This window comes from Podarcis erhardii, assembly GCF_964252035.2.
Source record: "Podarcis erhardii genome assembly, chromosome: 2".
Classification (NCBI taxonomy): Eukaryota; Metazoa; Chordata; class Lepidosauria; order Squamata; family Lacertidae; genus Podarcis; species Podarcis erhardii.
In genome coordinates, this window is record NC_138498.1 from 63,656,809 (window position 1) to 63,673,576 (window position 16,768).

The window sequence follows — 16,768 nt, forward strand, 5'->3', positions numbered from 1 at the left end:
ACTCACGTGTAGGACTCAAAGTCCCCATTGCTTATTGCTTCAATCAGCTGCTCCGTCACCTTAATGATTTCCTGTTTTCGTACTGTTGGTTTAAGGGGGGGGGGGAGAAGGGAGAGAAAATATTGAATGTAAATAAGACAGTGAGAAAGGGCATTGTTAGAGCTGTGTGGATGTCAAAGTGCTGTGAACCGCAGAAAGTGGTAGTGCACGTAGAACTCGACTTTCTAAAAAATGCCTGCTTTCATTTTAAAAAGCACCTCAAGTTTCTAGTCCTTCTTGCTGTGAAGATGTATTTGAAAATCTCTGGGGCAATGCCTTTGAAAATCTCAATCTCAGCAGGCGGCCCAGAAGATCAGAGGTTGAGGACAGGGCTTCTTTGCTTCTACCCTTCTCAGAACTACCAAAACTAGAAAACTTAATTGCTTGCATACAGAATATATATTTTATATATATATATATATATTATGTACAGACAGCCCTGAATAGTCTGGCAGAAGGGGAGGAATTTAAAGAAAGACTTACTAGATGGAAACGGCTATAAAAACGGCTGGGAAAAGATACTCCCCCAGAATGAGGAAGATTTAGAAATCTTTGGTTCTGTTTCTACCTTACAGTGGAAGGTCTGAGGGAAAGGCCAGCTCAGTATTTAGTGATTGCCTAGAGCAGGGGTGAGGTCCATGCAGCCCTCCTGATGTCGCTGGACCACAACGCCTGTCCATTTAGCTATGCAGGCTGAAGGTGGCAGATTAGTTCCCAGCCTCGCAAGAATCAACTACAGGGCAAGCCTTACCATAAACACTTCAGCTGTGGTGGTGCTTGGCAGGTGACACACAAGCAGCCTTCAGAGGCATTTAAAGACATGGCTGGTGCTTTCCTGCCAGCCTGCACAGCTCTTTCAACACAGTGGCTGAGGCACAGACAAGCAATTACACCAGGCTTAGGGAGGCAAGCTTTTGTTGCTCAGCTACATTACACCCCAGCAGGGAGAGGAACTGGCAGAGGAAACAAATGGAGCAGCAAAGAGACCCTGGCAGAGGGGGAAGGATAGTAAGAGGGGATAGAATGAGAACAAAAGGCATCAGTGCAGACTAAGGACTGAGAAGAGGCGGAGGAGAGCGTTGTTACAAAACGGCACCTTTCTTGGCGGAAGAGCAGCTTGTTTTCACTTTTGGCCATGAGTGAGTGCCTGCCACTTCATTTAAAAACAAACCTTGGCAGGGCAGGCTGCTTTCCTGGCACTCTGAGCAGCACTGTTAGAATAGCCATGGTGGTATCTCCTATTGCACGTGCAACTTTTTGCACAGTGGACAGTCTTAGACTATGGCCAGGGGGTGCGACAATCACATATGCAAACACGGCTCGCCAGTTTGTGGGAGCTTCCCACACCAGTAGCAGCATCTTCACTGGAGAGATGGCTCTGGACACACCAGTCAGGAGACCCACACAGGTGCCAAGTGGGACCTGTTGTATTCAGAGGCCTGAGACTCTTAGTGGCCTAAAGCACAGCGAGGCTGTCCCCTTCTACTGGCCTGCTGTGTTTCAAGTTGCAGTTGCACACTGTACACACCAGAAAGGGGGCCGGGATGCCTTCACCTGATGTGTGTTACCTGTTTGGTTTCCCTGCCAAACTCCTATGCGTTAAGTTGTCATCTGAGCATGTGCAATGGTGGTCTCAAATGTAAACACCTCAACTTAACGGTGATTGTGGCTTATGTTTTCAAATCAGATGGAAGCTGTTGTGAGGGAAAACACACCAAACAGCAGGATTTCTTTAGAAACTACTGGTTGTTGTTGTTTTGTTGTTATTATTATTAGTAATATTAGGGTTAATTGCAGGATTAGTATTAATTGATATCAAGCATAAAATGAGTAAATGAATGACATGTTACAAGGTGCTCCCTTCTTCGGGCTTGTGTTTAAAAGCTCAAGATATGTGAGGAGGCAATTTTTTCCTTCCTTTAAGTTTCCAAAGGTTCAAAACATTGGTAAATATGTAATTTTGATCTCTGCATAGGGAAGCTGTTGTGGGGATGGCAGCTTGATGAGCTGAGAAATGCCAGATAGGGAAAGAATTAAGCACACAGTATCCCAAGCCACTGGCTTCTCTGCCCAAAGCCTTCCTCACACAAAAAAAGCCTTCCTCACAAACCTTTTCTTTTTAAAAATGGTGCTGGGACTCGTTACAGGTACTTGCATCTCACGTGCTGTTAGCCCCTACACCCTTGTGAACAAATGACTTGTCATGGGAGGCTGTGTGCCCCGATTATATGGGATTATTATTCCTGAAAGGCAGGCTTGAAGTAGTGGCTGTGAGGTTTACCTGGATCCCTGGGTCAGAATCTGTGTGGGTTGCTTGCAACAACAAAATATGAACAGCCTCTTTGTGCCTCCCCCCCCTCCCCCAAGGAATGAGAAAATGTGCCAAGTCAAGTTCCTCAGGTTTCTTTCACTGCCCTTCAAAAGATAGATGCTCTAAGGTTTGGAACAACAAACTTCTTTCAAAAACAAACACAGAGACCTCACCATTACCCTCCTTTTCACTTTAAAGAAGCCTTGAAGACAATACAAATTTTAGGATGATTCTTATCTGTCCTCCTTCCTTACCTCTGCTTTTTGTTGGATCTGCAAGAGGGCTGAAATCTCTTAGAAATCCAGCAACACATTCAGGGAACTGGATCTTCCAAAAGACTGTGCCAGAGCATTCCAATGTGCTTATTAATAAGGCTAAAATATGGGTGTCCTGTGGGTAGATCTAATTCCCTATACTAAAGAGACAAAGTGGTTAATGATAAAATGCGCAGGGAAGCCTTTCCTCATCAGCAGTGTTTCTATCATTTCATATTAATTTGCCACACACACACACACTCCTGCCTTTCCTGTGGGAGTTATTCCCAGAGAGACAAATTTTCAATTAACTTTAATGTCAGGCCAAAGTCCATGTCCACAGCAGATGAGTTCCTTTCATTTGGGGAGACTTTACAAATTAACACTGATTTCCCAAGCTATTATGGGAACGCTGTGGCCTTGTCAGGCAGTAAGAAAGAGGCCTCACCAAGGTTCTTCCCAAAGACTGGTTTAAAATGGTGACAGTGAAACTACTTCCATAGAGACTCAGTGGAGAAGAGGAATGAAAAAGTCAGTGTTTGCCAAGTTGTTAGAAAAATCACAACACACTGCAAGCTGAACCGAGGGAGAGCAAGGGATTTAAGTATCTAGGGCAGCCTTTTGCAAACTTGAGTCTCCAGATATTGCTGAACTTCAACTCTCATTAGCCTCTGCAATGCATAGCAAACGGCCAAAGACAATGGCAAAGGCGAGGCTGGGATTGAAAGGTGCATGACTGTGAGTCCTTCGCATGCTGCCCTGCTAGCCCTATGCCACTTTGCGAGGCTGGAATCTGATCTGAATGATTCACCTGGCAAATCATTCAGATCTGATCCCAGCCTTGTCATGTGGTGCAGGGCTGGCAGGAGGTGTGAAGAGCCAAATGTGCAGTGCTCCCCAGAAAAATGTGCCCAGGGTCATCACCCTGGCAGCAGCACCCCTCCAATGCTATATCCCTGAGTAGGTGTGGTGCAGTGGTATGTACAAATAAGGTCTAATTGGCTTGCTAATTCACAAATGGTAGTCACAACAGCGGTATTATTCTGTAGGAGAATTTTGCGCATTGCACATAAATTGATACAGGACCACTTATAATGAAATTTGAGTCTTTTAGACGCATCACGATAAATTTCTGCACACAGTTGATTTTTCTTTTACTTCACAAAATAAGTTTTAGATTGCAAATTCACAACAGAATAGTTTTGTGACAGCTGAACAATTTTACTGACCAATCCTGGTCAGTGGGCTATAGAGTAAGGATGAAGTTTTCATTCATTGAAAAATGGATGAAAAATAAAACCCTAAACTTCAAATTTCATTTTAGTATTTGAACAGCTCTACCTATATAGGCTGACAGCAAGAATTGCCTAGGGGTCCATAGTCGCACAAGTCATGCTTACTGGAAGTCATTGACTAAAAAGGGTTTCCTTTTACCTCTTCCGCCACAGTCTTATACTATACCTTTGGTGTCTTCATCCTCAATGGTGGTGTTTGTGCTCTCTGAAGATTCCTGGAGAAAGAACGGAGAGGACAGAAGCAAAATAAGATGCACCCAAATGGCTTCCCCCCCCAGAAAAATCCTGACCGGTAACCCATCACCCAGGTTCTACCTCAACAGGACCAAACACTGCAAAGGGACGAGAAACCAGGTAAGCATCAGATAAAAGCACTTGTCAGTAACCACAGATTTTGCTTTGTGACTGTAATACTTGTCTTGACTTTGAAACCACAACTGAGCCGGAGGTCCGATTGTGAAGCATCTTGCAGGAGTGAATTCACTAGTATTCCACTGCACTACTATCAGGAGTGAGAGGCTTGACATCTCCTACAGCTACAGCTAGCAGGGAGCAAGAAGGGCTGTGTAGGAGTGAAAGACACCATGTTGACTACAGTTGGGAGAGGAATGTACAAATTAACAAAGAGAGGGAGCTAGGATGAGAGAGTGAGGGAGATTGTGCAGGACTGAAAGAGACCACATTGACCGCATAGTAAAGAAAGAAATGTACACTCAAACAGAGAGGGCTGCCAAGAACCACATGGACCGCCAAAGGCTGACACACACCTCTTTCCATAAACAGCCAACTGGTACACAGATTAACACAGAGAAAGGGAACCATTTGCTTCTCATCAAGACAACTCTGGTAGCTGGACTGCAACCACCAGTTCATCCCACCAGAGACATATTGCAAACAATATTAAACAGCAGATTGACCAAGGCCGTGCCAGCCATTTGGTCTCCTGTGACCGAACAGTTCCAGCAAAGCCATATAAGATGGCCTTTCCTCCATGGCTGCTTGGACTGGTGCAGCTTGCAGATCTGCTAGAGGAGAAGTTCCATGGAGAACCTTTCACTAGAAAATGGAATTAGGTTCTCAGTGCTCTTGGGCTTCAACTATCCTTCTGCTTCAGCCGTTCCTGTTTAGAAGGATCCCCATAGAGGAGGATGCTGCTCTGAAGGAATTACTTTCAGCCCTGCTCTCCACACCTCAGAGTGATTCCCCAAAACAGGGAGGGCTGGAACATGTTGAGAGGCCCAACATTATCAGCATTGAGGAAGACAAAGGACACTCACCATTAACTGAACGCTGGAACTGGACTTTCTTTTCTGGAAAAACAAGGAGAAGAGATAGGACAAGAAGAGACACAGAGTGAGAAAGAAGGAAGAGAGCAGAACATGGGATCCAGTAGGTCCTAGGACACCTTTTTCCGATCCTACTAGAAAGGTGAAGAGTTTGTGAATAAATCTGATGCTTAATGCCAAAGAGAAGTCAAAACTCTCACAATGCAAACCATGCCAATCTAACTTTCCAGCATAATTAACAAATCCATCAGCCTTGTCCACTATTCTATGTTTGGACCCACAGATGTCTGCATCCCTATGAACCTTAATATCCTGACCCAGGGCAGGGCTCCACCTTAACATCTCTCCTGCCATTTTCTAACCCAATCCAACAAAAGATTTCCAAGCTGAAGAGGAATCATGTTTTGAGATCCGTAAATACTAGTCATCAAGCTAAAACTGCCACACCAACTTAACTTGTGGACACAACAATATCTGAATACAGCCCTCCGTAAATGAAATGCTATACTTTTCCGACCCTCCTTGCCACTGTGACTTTGCATCATTCTACCTGTGGCAGCAAGAAGCTGGAGACATTAAAGACTGGAATTGTTCACTTTGAATCCTAAAAGAATAAAGCCAGAAGAAATCCAAAAGATCCTCCACTGCACCAAATGAGGATGGGCATTTTACATCTATTGCATCTCTAAAAGCCTTCATAGACAGTTACACTAGTGTTGAACAGTCTTGTTATTCACTAATCTAAATCTGCATTCTCACTGTGATCAAAATTTGTTGCTTCTCATCCTGTCTTCAGTGATAACTCTTCTAAGGTCACGTCTGCACATCATTTTGGCATGATAATTCGGGTACCAGTAAAGCACTTAAAAGTCTTTACTATCCACACTAAGATGCAAGCATCTTGCCATTTGCAATGGTTATGAGATAATATCAGTGTTTGTTTGGAGCAGCCCAGTTATAATGCTGTACACTGCACCAAATCAGAGTGGGGGTTGTTTAGGTGGGATGTGAATGCCGATATCAGAGCTAGGAGAGGCTTGCTAGGGCATGAAAAATACAAATGAAGTAGATGATGGTCAAACTTTGAGCCAAGTGACGCCCTTTTTCTAGATTTGTGCAAGTTCAGCAACAAGTATCTGGGTGAGAAGAAACAGAGCAGTGTGCAGGAATGTGCTATCACATAGCTTTCACCAGGGATTTCTTTTAAAAGTGTGATAAAACCTTGAGAGAATGACTGAAACCACAGGCAAACTGCAATGTTTACATGGACTACGACTGCAGTTTTTAGGAGTGGAAAGTCTGATTCATATAATCCCAGCATTGTACCAAAGGTGGTAAATCAACACAATGCCAAATGGTGGAAGTGAGTTTATTTGCATTGCAGACATGACCTAAGAAGCTCCTTCTACGCCTCAAAGTAGTACTGAACAGCTCACAGCAGAAATCCTGCAAATAATTCAAGATTTAAGACTTTTGTCTTTTGATTCTTGATGAGCTTCTCTCAACACAGTGCTTTAATGTACATCAAAAGAGAGGCACATCATGTCAGATTCCTAATTATCACTCAAAAGAGTCTTGAATAAGTTCTCTATTTCCTACCCCACAAATCCATTCTTGGCTTCTTCTTGCCTTCTCCACACTACTTCTTTCTGTCCTGTAGATGAAACTTGGAAAATGGATCTAGATGAAATCCAGAAAATGCAGCATCTAAACAGGCTTACCATAGGCATAGTGTAGAAGCCTCCATCCTAACCTTCTTCACTATTATTTATTTAAAAAGGTATCAAAACTGCATATATCTGGTGAGATGAAATGTGTTCTATGAGCTACAGTAGAAAGAGCCCATGGGCACTTGGCGATTCTGACTGCTTTATTTCATCATATATCCTCAGCTAGCCCTCTATAGCTTCTTCTCCAAAGCCAACAAAAAGACAGAGAACAGACTCTACTACAACTCTTAGATTTGGTACTTAAGCTATATAAAATGGAGGTAGCTAGGCTCAGATGCATGGTGGCTCCACTGAGAACATACCAAGAACCAAGAACTGTCTAGGAAACCTTACTGGACGGTAACTGTAGAAGCAATTGACGCAACATGACGCAACACAAAAGTGGTGACCTTATTAAAGTAGGACGTACATACAATAAAAGGATGCAACACAGGGCAGTGACTTTATTAATTTAGGATGTAACAGGAAGTGACATGGGGCAGTGATTGCATTAATTAACAATGTAACAGGATGTGACACAGGGCAGTGAACTTGTTGAGTATCCACTGGTTACATGAGGGGCAAAGCCTCTTCTCTCAATAAACTATTGGTGAAAGGGGTCCGTCGTCCTTTCTACTCTCCATGGATAGCATGTTTGCAGAAGTGGCACATAAATATCTACTTTTTCACTAAAAGGTGTAGCCAAAGCAGGGGGTAATATCCTTTCTGCAATGGGAGGTGTTGCCATTACCATGTTACTTCAAACACAGTAGGTAGGTTCTTTCTGTTAGCATGAACTGGTTAAACCAGAGAGTTTCATCAGAAAGGCAAGCTAACCATGAGATCGTGAACTAAACCCCACAATTTGTGGTGCCAACAGCCATCTCCTTCTACAGAGGGGGATATCAAAACCAAACAAGGTGAGGGGGAAGGAGAATCTGCAGCCAAGCCAATTTGACAATTAAGCCAAGTAGGATTCCACTGCTGGAATTGAGGTCTGTCCATCTGGGGTATTTCTGCAAGGAAATGGGGGTGAGATGAAAGTGCCAGGAGTGGCTGTTAGCATAGGAAACAGGCAGATGGGCAAGCGTAAGTGTATCTCTTGGCCAAGCAAGACTGTTGTCAGAATCTTCTTCATTCTTTGAAGAAACCTTTGCCACATCCTCAGATAGTCACCAAGTCTCAATTTGGCACCGTGGAAAGAGACGCCAGGCACCTGTCCAGAATACTCCAGTTTGGTTTCCAGAAAAGAAAATCATTATAATATCAGCACAAAGCCATTCTTTCAAACGCTAGTATTCAAACCTCAAAAATATTTCAGAGCTGGAATGGGTGATGTCACTGGAATGAGCAAACCTGTTCATCCATTAATCTGCATCTCTGCCAAATCAATGAACCAGGTTTCAAGGCATGACATGAGTGCTGCAAACCCAAAGGGACCAATGTAGAATCAAAAACCTGGAGGAGGCGAGTGTGGTGTGTGTGTGTGTGTTGGGGAGGATTTTTTGTGTCCCTAGTTCTGTTTTCAGTTTTAACCCCTTTCTCCCCTCCTTTTGGGTTGATGACAGAAACATCTATATTTTCTCATTCCTCCATGTTTTCAGTTGATCAGAAGATAGTTCATCAGGCCACCGTGGGAGACTCAGACTCAGATAAAACAATAATGACCTATCTGAAAAGAAAAGGTGGCAGCTGGGCCCCTCGCCACAGCTCAGAGGCTCAGTCTAAACTGATGTCCACAGGAGCCAATCAAAGAAAGAGTCATCCTTGCTCCCACTCCCAATCCCATCTCCCTCTCTTCCATATTAAGTGTCTTTCAGTTTGTCTTACCTGTCACAGCCCCCTTTACAGTATTAAGAAATGCCCTAGAGCCAATTCAAATTGTTGGGCAGGGGGATGCAGTAAAGCTCTCTTGGCAGATCCCTAACACCTCCAAATTCACTCAGGTGTTGATTTGTTTGGAAGTGCTTCCTTGTCAAGATATTCCTTCACACAGAAAGATAACAAGCCAGGAAGAAGGCCTGCCTGATTTCTGAGGCACACTGTGGGATAATTGACTCCCACACAAGGACCAGAGGAGCATCAACCTCCAGATTTCTGAATCAGTTGGACTTGTGAGTTGCTGTCCTCTTGTGGGGCTGTTTCACCATGGCCTCCAAACATTTGGATTGGCTCTATTTCCCCGAAATGACAGTAGCATAGTAACAGTAAAACGGTAGGAGAAAGGCGCAAGCTTTTTTCCTCCTCTTTATGAAAAGAAAGCAGGAATGGGAAGAGATTATGAGGATATGAGTTAGCCAAGCAAATTGAACATGAGTCAAGGCATCCATTACTCTAAGCAGCAAACTTTGCTTAGGTAAAGGTATTTGTTTTTCCTTTTTTGCTTTCAGAGTGTGGAAATGTATTTCATGATGAGAAGAGGATGATGCAAGAGATCCACTAATGCAAGGCCTTAACGCAAAGGGCCTGGGCCACGCAGGGACCCATGACCACACAGTCCACCAGCCCAAACATTCCTGCCTTCTTGAGCACAGGCAAGCTGGTGGCTTAATGAGCCCAGGACTTACCTTGACGCCATCGTTCTTCTTGTTGCCACCACTTTTCCCTCCTGTGGAGAAAAAGTACCACGTCAAGAGGAACAGGCACGGTATCAGGGTCAGCACACTGAGAACCAGCAACATGGGGGGAGTTGTGTGAGAGCAGCAGAACGCAGGAACCGAAGATCACAGATTCAATGCCACCGCCTCCTCTGCTGGTAGCGAACTTGCTTTGCAATGATCCAGAGTTCTGGAGGAAGTCTCTTTCAGAAAACTATGAAGCTCACCAGCTGGATTACTGGGATCCTTCCCCGTGAAAAGCCACAGCCACTTGTACTCTCGGACTCCCAAATCTTTGAAGGAACCAGCAGAATGGCCAGCGACAGAGAGAGAAGGGAGCTGACAGAGCATTCTCTGACACTTGTTTCCTTCCTGAGAGGGCTCAAGGATCCTTCAACATGGCTTACAGGGATTCAGTCCTGCCCTGTGCCGTCACCCTCATCTCCTGGGCTTGCCTGCCCTGTTTCACGGTCTCAGATATGAACGCTAATGGCTCAACTACGATAAGATCAGCGTGCAATTGCCTGCCTGCCTGCCTTTCTCACACTCTGCCTCTTTCGCTAATTTTAGACCCCCATGCTGGTGGGGTCATGTGCTACAATTATGACATCCTGACAGCTGCAGCCCACATTTTGACAATGATGAAAAGCAGACATCTTCCCCCATGCCTCCCTCCCCCATGACTATCCCAGAGCCAGCCTCGTCTCCTGGGACTGCAGCCCACTCATAATCCCTCCCTCTTCCCTCTGTTGCCTTCAAATAGATTCTGAATGCATAAAACACAGAGATATGAAGCATGGCATAAGCACGCTTGGCCTGACTGCAGCATCTGAGCAAAAGATGACCCGGATAACCCTACCGTCAGTAGCAATCACTACTCTGTTTTTGGGCGGGGGGAACACACATCTGAACATGGAAGACCGAAAACTAAATAAAGGATCAAGATTTGAATTCCCTGATTTGAATTTCAGTGGTGAACCCTTATCACTTTTAGAGCAGTCTCAGCTGATTAACTCTCCTCCACCTCCACATTTTTTCATTTTTTAAATGCAAACTTCCTAAGAGTGTCATGGTAGACAATCAACCCTAATTTCCTAGATTTTTCTTCAGTGATTTAATTATGTCCCCATTTGACCTTGTTTACTCCATTCAATAAGCAACCAGCCTGCATTAGCTAAGCATCTTATGTTATCTTTCCCTACAGTTTAGCATATATTTATTTAAATTCTACCCAGCCCTTTCCCCTTCGTCCAAGTGCTCATTGTGGCTAAGTGTTCCAGCTTATAATATGCAGCCCCGTGCACAGTTTGTCACACGTGTATTTTGCACAGGTGTACTTCACTACATGTGCACGCTGTAGGAAGTCACAACCAATTGTGGTTTCACACTGCATGTACTCCATGTTGGAACACCAAATATTTGATTATTATCAGCTGTGATTGTGTACATACATTTGGCACATTATTTCCTACATGAAGCAGGAATGAGGAACCTTTTTCAGCTGGAGGGCCACATTTCCCTTTTGAACAAGTTTCTGGGGCCACATGCCACACTACTTCTAATAATTTGGCCACATATTAAATGTAATCACAAACAATTGTCCCCCTGCATTTTCCAAGGAGCTAGTTTTTGCCATGTTTCAATAAAAATATCAGCAGATGGAAGTCATCCTTGGAAGGTCCTCATAAAGTGCTTCTTGGAAAAGCCTCTTCAAATTCTGCCTACCTTAAATTAAAATTTAAAAAACAGCTCAGAAGGGGCTTTTCCTGAACACTGGCCTTTTGAGACACTTGTAAGCACTTCCTTGTAAGGAACCTTCAACCTATCTAGTTCCTGTGTTCCAAAGAGGCAATCACAATTTTGTAATCCTTCTCCCCTAATATCCCCCCTCTTCCCATACGGTATATTTCAGGTGGAGCTGCACGTCCACACAATAGCTCCCTCTCCAGAGTACAAGATTAAATCTTGCCCCCACCTTTTTTGGGGTCATCCATAATTTAAAGCAAATGTAAAATCCTGCCAAATCAAGGTGATGCTGCAAATCTTCTGTTGTGTGAAGGGAAGAGGATTGGCAGCTGCACTTATCCACTGACGGCAGCCTTTCCAGCAATGTGTCACAAAGCGTTTTAGGAATGATTAGTTGTGCTTTGTCACTTCTTTGTGATCTTTGGGTAAACGATTAATAACTATTTATGAATGTGACGGGGGGAAAGCCACAAGTCAGTGCCTGAGTTAAGGACTGACATCAGCTTTCTGCTGTAGACAACTAAGCCACAATCCAGCACACAGTCGGGCACACTTAAGCCTCTTGAAAGAAGTAAGTTGTGCAGTACTGCACAACCATACGTGTCTCAATAGGACTTACTCCCCGCCTCCCCAGATAGCTGTGTATAGGATTGCAGCTTAAGTGCACCTAACTGCGATCAATTGTAGTCCTGGTTGTGTATAATTACCTCCAAACTGTGAGCTTTTCACTTTGAGTAGTTATCACAGCATGGAACCAGGGGGGAGAAGGAAAGAGGGGAAGCTTAGTGGAGGGGTGTGTGTGTGTGTGTGTGTGTGTAAAAAGCTGAACTGTAGAGTGTGAGGTCCTATGCATAAGAAGTAGTTTTCTTTCTCTTTCAAAATTACGAAGTGCTCACTTTTAAGTAGTAAACACACCTCAATACCTCCCACCCGTGGAGTGGAAGAATGCATGAATCTTATTAAGCTATATAGTAAATCCTTGTCACCTCTGTAGCATCTCTAACATACATTCTTTCCACGTTCAAACTGTGCTGCTTGGAGACCTTTGGAAATAAGTCTGGGGTGGGAAGCCTGTGATTTTCCAGATCTTGTTGGACCCCAGGTTTCATCAACTGCAGCCAACATGGCCAATGGTAGGAGGTCCAGCAACATCTGAGGGCCACAAGTTCCTGAAATAAGTAATATGTGAGCTATGTCTGGACACCAAACGTTTGAGTCATACTCCCGGAATAGGTCTACAAGACATCAAGTGCTTTCTTTCCAGGCTGCCACGACAAGGAAAGCCTTGCTGAGCTAGATGCCCAGTGAAATGAAAGGAGGCTGTGCACAGAAACAAATCTTGGACGAAGTTCCTGACATAGCAGACAGCGACAATGCATGTCGTGAATATTTAGGGAATTTTAAAATGATCGTTTATACATCAGTACTCCCCGCCACTAGCAAACTAAATTATTTTACCAAGGCACTTGATCTATGCATGCTTTCTTCTAAGTGAGTAAGCACCATTAAACACCGTTTACTTCTGAGAAGCAATGCACAGGAACACACAGATAGTTATTCTGTGCCACTTTCCCAAGCATAACCAATAACAGGGCTGGAGCCCAAACTTAGAGGCAGGCTGCTGGTGCATTTATCAAGTTCATTTGTCAAGCTTCTTTTCCTAAAATGTAACACCAAGAGGATGGTGAAATCTGGGGAATGTTATAGAATAGGAACATGGTGCAAACAGACCTACCCAAACATCCAAAAGGTTTTGGTGTATTGGGGGGGGACCTTAAGTTGTTCTGGTTTATGCCAGGGATAAGAAACCCTGCCTACAGCCCCCAGGGACTCATGTGGTGGTGTAGGTAAGTGGTCAGGTGCTGCATGCCAGTTGGCATGGCTGGCACAAGCAGGGAGGGCACATGCAGGTTGGCTGCCTGTGATTTACCTAGTAATAAACCCCCTGAGTATTAGCAGTGTGTCAGTATGAAAAATGAGGGTACAGTATCAGTTCAACCACATCCAGACTTTGCAATGCCCTATTCCCCTGACTGCACCGCAACCAGGAAGACCCAAACATCATATTAAAATGCAAGATATCTCCAAAGCATGTGGTCTTCATTAGTAAATCAAAAGTCAACATCCCTGGATTTTTAAGCATAAGTCAAAACATCCTTATAGGATTCCACTGCAGTCCCAGTATCTTGCTTTCCAAATTGTATCTGCTTGTACAGTGCTGAAAGTAGAAACCTGCAGGGAAGCTGCAGAAATGCTAGAATTTCAAGACAAGCAATAGGCAGCCTTATCTACTGAGTAAAATCCAGCAAATGGATTTATGCATGGAGCAAGTCTGGGACATACAAGTTGACCTTCATTAATGCCAAACCAACAAGGGTCAGAGTGTATATTTAAAATGCTTCTCCACTTTTCTTTCTTTCCTGCATTAATGTTTAGCCGCAGGTAGAAATGGCAGAAGAATTCCAAAATGCTATCATAGCAGGGGTGGGGAACCTCTGATGATGCAGTTGCTGTTGGACCACAACTCCCATCATCCCTGACCATTGGGCCATGCTGTTTGGGGCTGATGGAAACTGGAGTCATGAAGATGTTGCTGTCCAACAACATCTTCAGGATCGAAGGTTCCCCACCCCTGCTTTAGAGCCATGCATGAAGATGCCCTGTGCCCAGTCTTTTCCAACGAGAGCCAGGGTTTAGGGAACCTGTCACACTGGCCGGTCATATTAAGCACATATGACTGGCATCCAACATATGAAGAGGCAGCAAGTCAATACTGTCCTGGAGAGAGTTGGGTTACCTACCAGAAAAATTCCGGGTTGCTAGCATTGTAGTGAGGATTGCACCCTGAAATACACAAAAGACAAAAAGAAAACGGGGAAGCAAGAAACATCACTGGGTTCAGAATCAGACCCATCCCTTCCCCCAACCCTAGTCTCCTTCCTCTCAAAGGCATCTAGTAGAAAATGGAGCTGGCTGGGGCTCCAAGAGGGATGGCTCTTTGGCGTGGTTCCAGGGGTATGATGAATATAGTTCGGAGGTGGTATTAATAGATATAGCTAACTGTCTGCAGAAAACAAGTCACTGGATAGTGGCTCAGGGATTTTTAACTACTCTGCAAGTTTCTCAATGATGGCAACAGGGGTTTATTATAACCACCTTATAGAGACTCAGCATCCTTTCTTGCAGTGTTAATGGGATTTCATCCTCTGATGAACAAGCAACCTCCACGCTCTGATGAGAGCAGGACAACTGACAAGTTTCTAGCAGTCACTGATGAGGAATTCCCATTGTGTCTCGAGGGGAACTCCCCATATCTCATCTCCCCATAGAAGCTGCAGTAGCAGCTAGACTCTACTAGACACATCAGCGATAGAAGCCCCCTGCCCTGCCCGAGAATAACCTGCTTTCCTATTGTTCAGAGCTGTGCCCAAGCCCCAGAATGCTACATGGTACTCACAAACTTGATATATTGTGAAATTAAAAAATACTGGACATTTAGAGACAGATCTATATATGCGGCATGGTTTGTTTGTTTTTAAAAAAGCAATTCAATTTTAGCACCTGATAATAAAATCTACCACAGCTACCACTATTTCTACTACTATTACTACACATATCTGTTCTCACATAGCATATTGTCCCATAGATGTCAAAGAGCAGATCGGTCTCCTCACATCCATTTTATAGATGGGAAGACTATGGTACAGTACTGAAGTAACATCTTCAGAGCCATTCTCTCTGCAAGTTAATAAAAGAACTGGTTATCGATCCCTGCTCTCCTTTGCCAAGCATTTAACACCGACTATCTCTCAGTTACGACTGCCTGTCTTCTTACTGGAAAAGAAAACACCTCACAAAAGGAAGGGGCAGTACTGTGCATAAAACTGTTTCTACTTTGTCAAAGAAAAACATCTTTGCCACTGGATAAAGATGCTGAGCTGTACCCGGACATTCTCTGTCCGCTAGCACAAGAGCTCTTGTTGTACTAAGGTGCAGGTGAGTTTTAATGTTGCGCAACAGTTAAATCCTGTGCAACAGCCGAGATAGTGAAAACTTGTGGTGCAGCAGATTGTTCAACCTGTGCAACAAAGTTACAAGCAACCTGCTAATGCCTTCTCTTCCACAACAAACGTTCTGCAGTTGGAAAACATTTCACCAGTGGAACAAGTGTACCACTAGGGGACTAGAAAGCGCCATGTCAGATATACCCTACATGATGGAACTTAGCATTTACTCCCACTGGTTGCACAGGACTCAAAACTTCCATCCAAATATAACTTTCCAAGAGAGGAAGTGAAAAAGGTCAACTGGGCTATGCCTCTTTGATACTCTTGGTCTCTCTCCTCATTTTTGTGGGTGGGTGCGGACACACAGAGCATTTCTCAATTTCCCAATCAATTTCATGAGCTAGTAAGAGGACATGTATAATAGGATTACATTAACATAATTGAAGCAGTAACAGATTACTGGAGGAAAAGTAAACACAAATCATTATCTGTTTCCTTGCTCAGTAATCTTATTAGCCTCCAGCCCTGAGGCTGGAAACTTGCACAGCATTCAAAGGAAGAATAACAGCATGTGGAGATATCCAACAAGGCCTCGGAGGAAGGTGCTGATGATAGCACTGGTGGCAATAAACTTCTTAGCCGATACTGAACTTTCCCCCTGGGCATAGGGCTGGCGGACAGTGATTTGAAAATGGTGAATTTGGACCCTGATCCCAATTTCATTGTCTTGAAGGACGTTCCATGGAAATGAATGGAAGTGCCCTTAAGGAATTCAGATTCAGTGATTCCTAGGAAGAAACTTCAGTTTGTCCTAGAATCTTTTAAAAAGGGGGTTTAGTCTAATCAGTGTTCACTTTTCAGGAATTATTTTAGTGGACTTTATCAAAAAGCAGAGTCCTTGACATGCCAAGAAATGGTGACACTGCAGGCACTGCAGGCTTGAGTCAGCCTGAAATGGGTTGTCTCTTCTGCAGACACTAGCATCTAGTTATACAACAACAATCAATGGGGGCAGTGGGGAGCCACTGCTCTACTTTATCCTTTGTCATTCAGTGCATACAACCCAAAGACTTAATTAAGATATCTAGGAAGGCCTTTCCTTTCTCAGCACAAAGGTGGCCATTCTGAAAGCCAATTTCTTGGAAGCCTCACAGCTTTCTTGGAAAGTCAATTCTTTGGAAAAATTTATGAACACGGGAAGGCAGATGAAATGGAAAACAGTCTGGTGATGTACACCCATTTCCTAGAAGACCACCTACAAGTCAGAGAAGAGGCGTGGATTACCTTTAGCTTCCTTCTGGCATTGAACTTCTTCAAGCAGTCCACAGTCTCCTGCCTGTGCATGCAAGATGCTACGGTGGAACGGTGCTGTAAGGTAAAAAGAAAGTTGCTCAGAAATGGAAGGGAATAGAAAATAGAGAGGTCTCCCCCTCCACACACCCTGCCTTTTTTTTTTAAAGCAACCTGGCTTCTTTTACATGTGGTATTCCTTGGTTTGCATGAACCCATGTGTCCTAATCAGAA

General features: G+C 44.0%; 1 protein-coding gene across 3 annotated transcripts in view; it reads right to left on the reverse strand.

The window, feature by feature from the left end:
• Window positions 1-16,768, reverse strand: part of CAMK2A (calcium/calmodulin dependent protein kinase II alpha) — a 105,342-nt gene that overhangs the window by 7,634 nt on the left and 80,940 nt on the right. For 2 of the 3 annotated variants that reach the window (XR_014153867.1, XM_081851446.1), the window contains exons 11-16: window positions 16,529-16,612; window positions 14,039-14,081; window positions 9,462-9,502; window positions 5,177-5,209; window positions 4,066-4,114; window positions 7-82 (exon numbers count right to left, since the gene is read on the reverse strand). Coding sequence is in view for 1 of the 3 variants with exons in the window: in XM_081851446.1 (XP_081707572.1) it covers window positions 7-82; window positions 4,066-4,114; window positions 5,177-5,209; window positions 9,462-9,502; window positions 14,039-14,081; window positions 16,529-16,612 (326 nt within the window). In the remaining 2 variants the exon portion in view is untranslated. The remainder of the gene's footprint in view (window positions 1-6; window positions 83-4,065; window positions 4,115-5,176; window positions 5,210-9,461; window positions 9,503-14,038; window positions 14,082-16,528; window positions 16,613-16,768) is intronic. The other variant, XR_014153868.1, reaches the window with a different exon arrangement.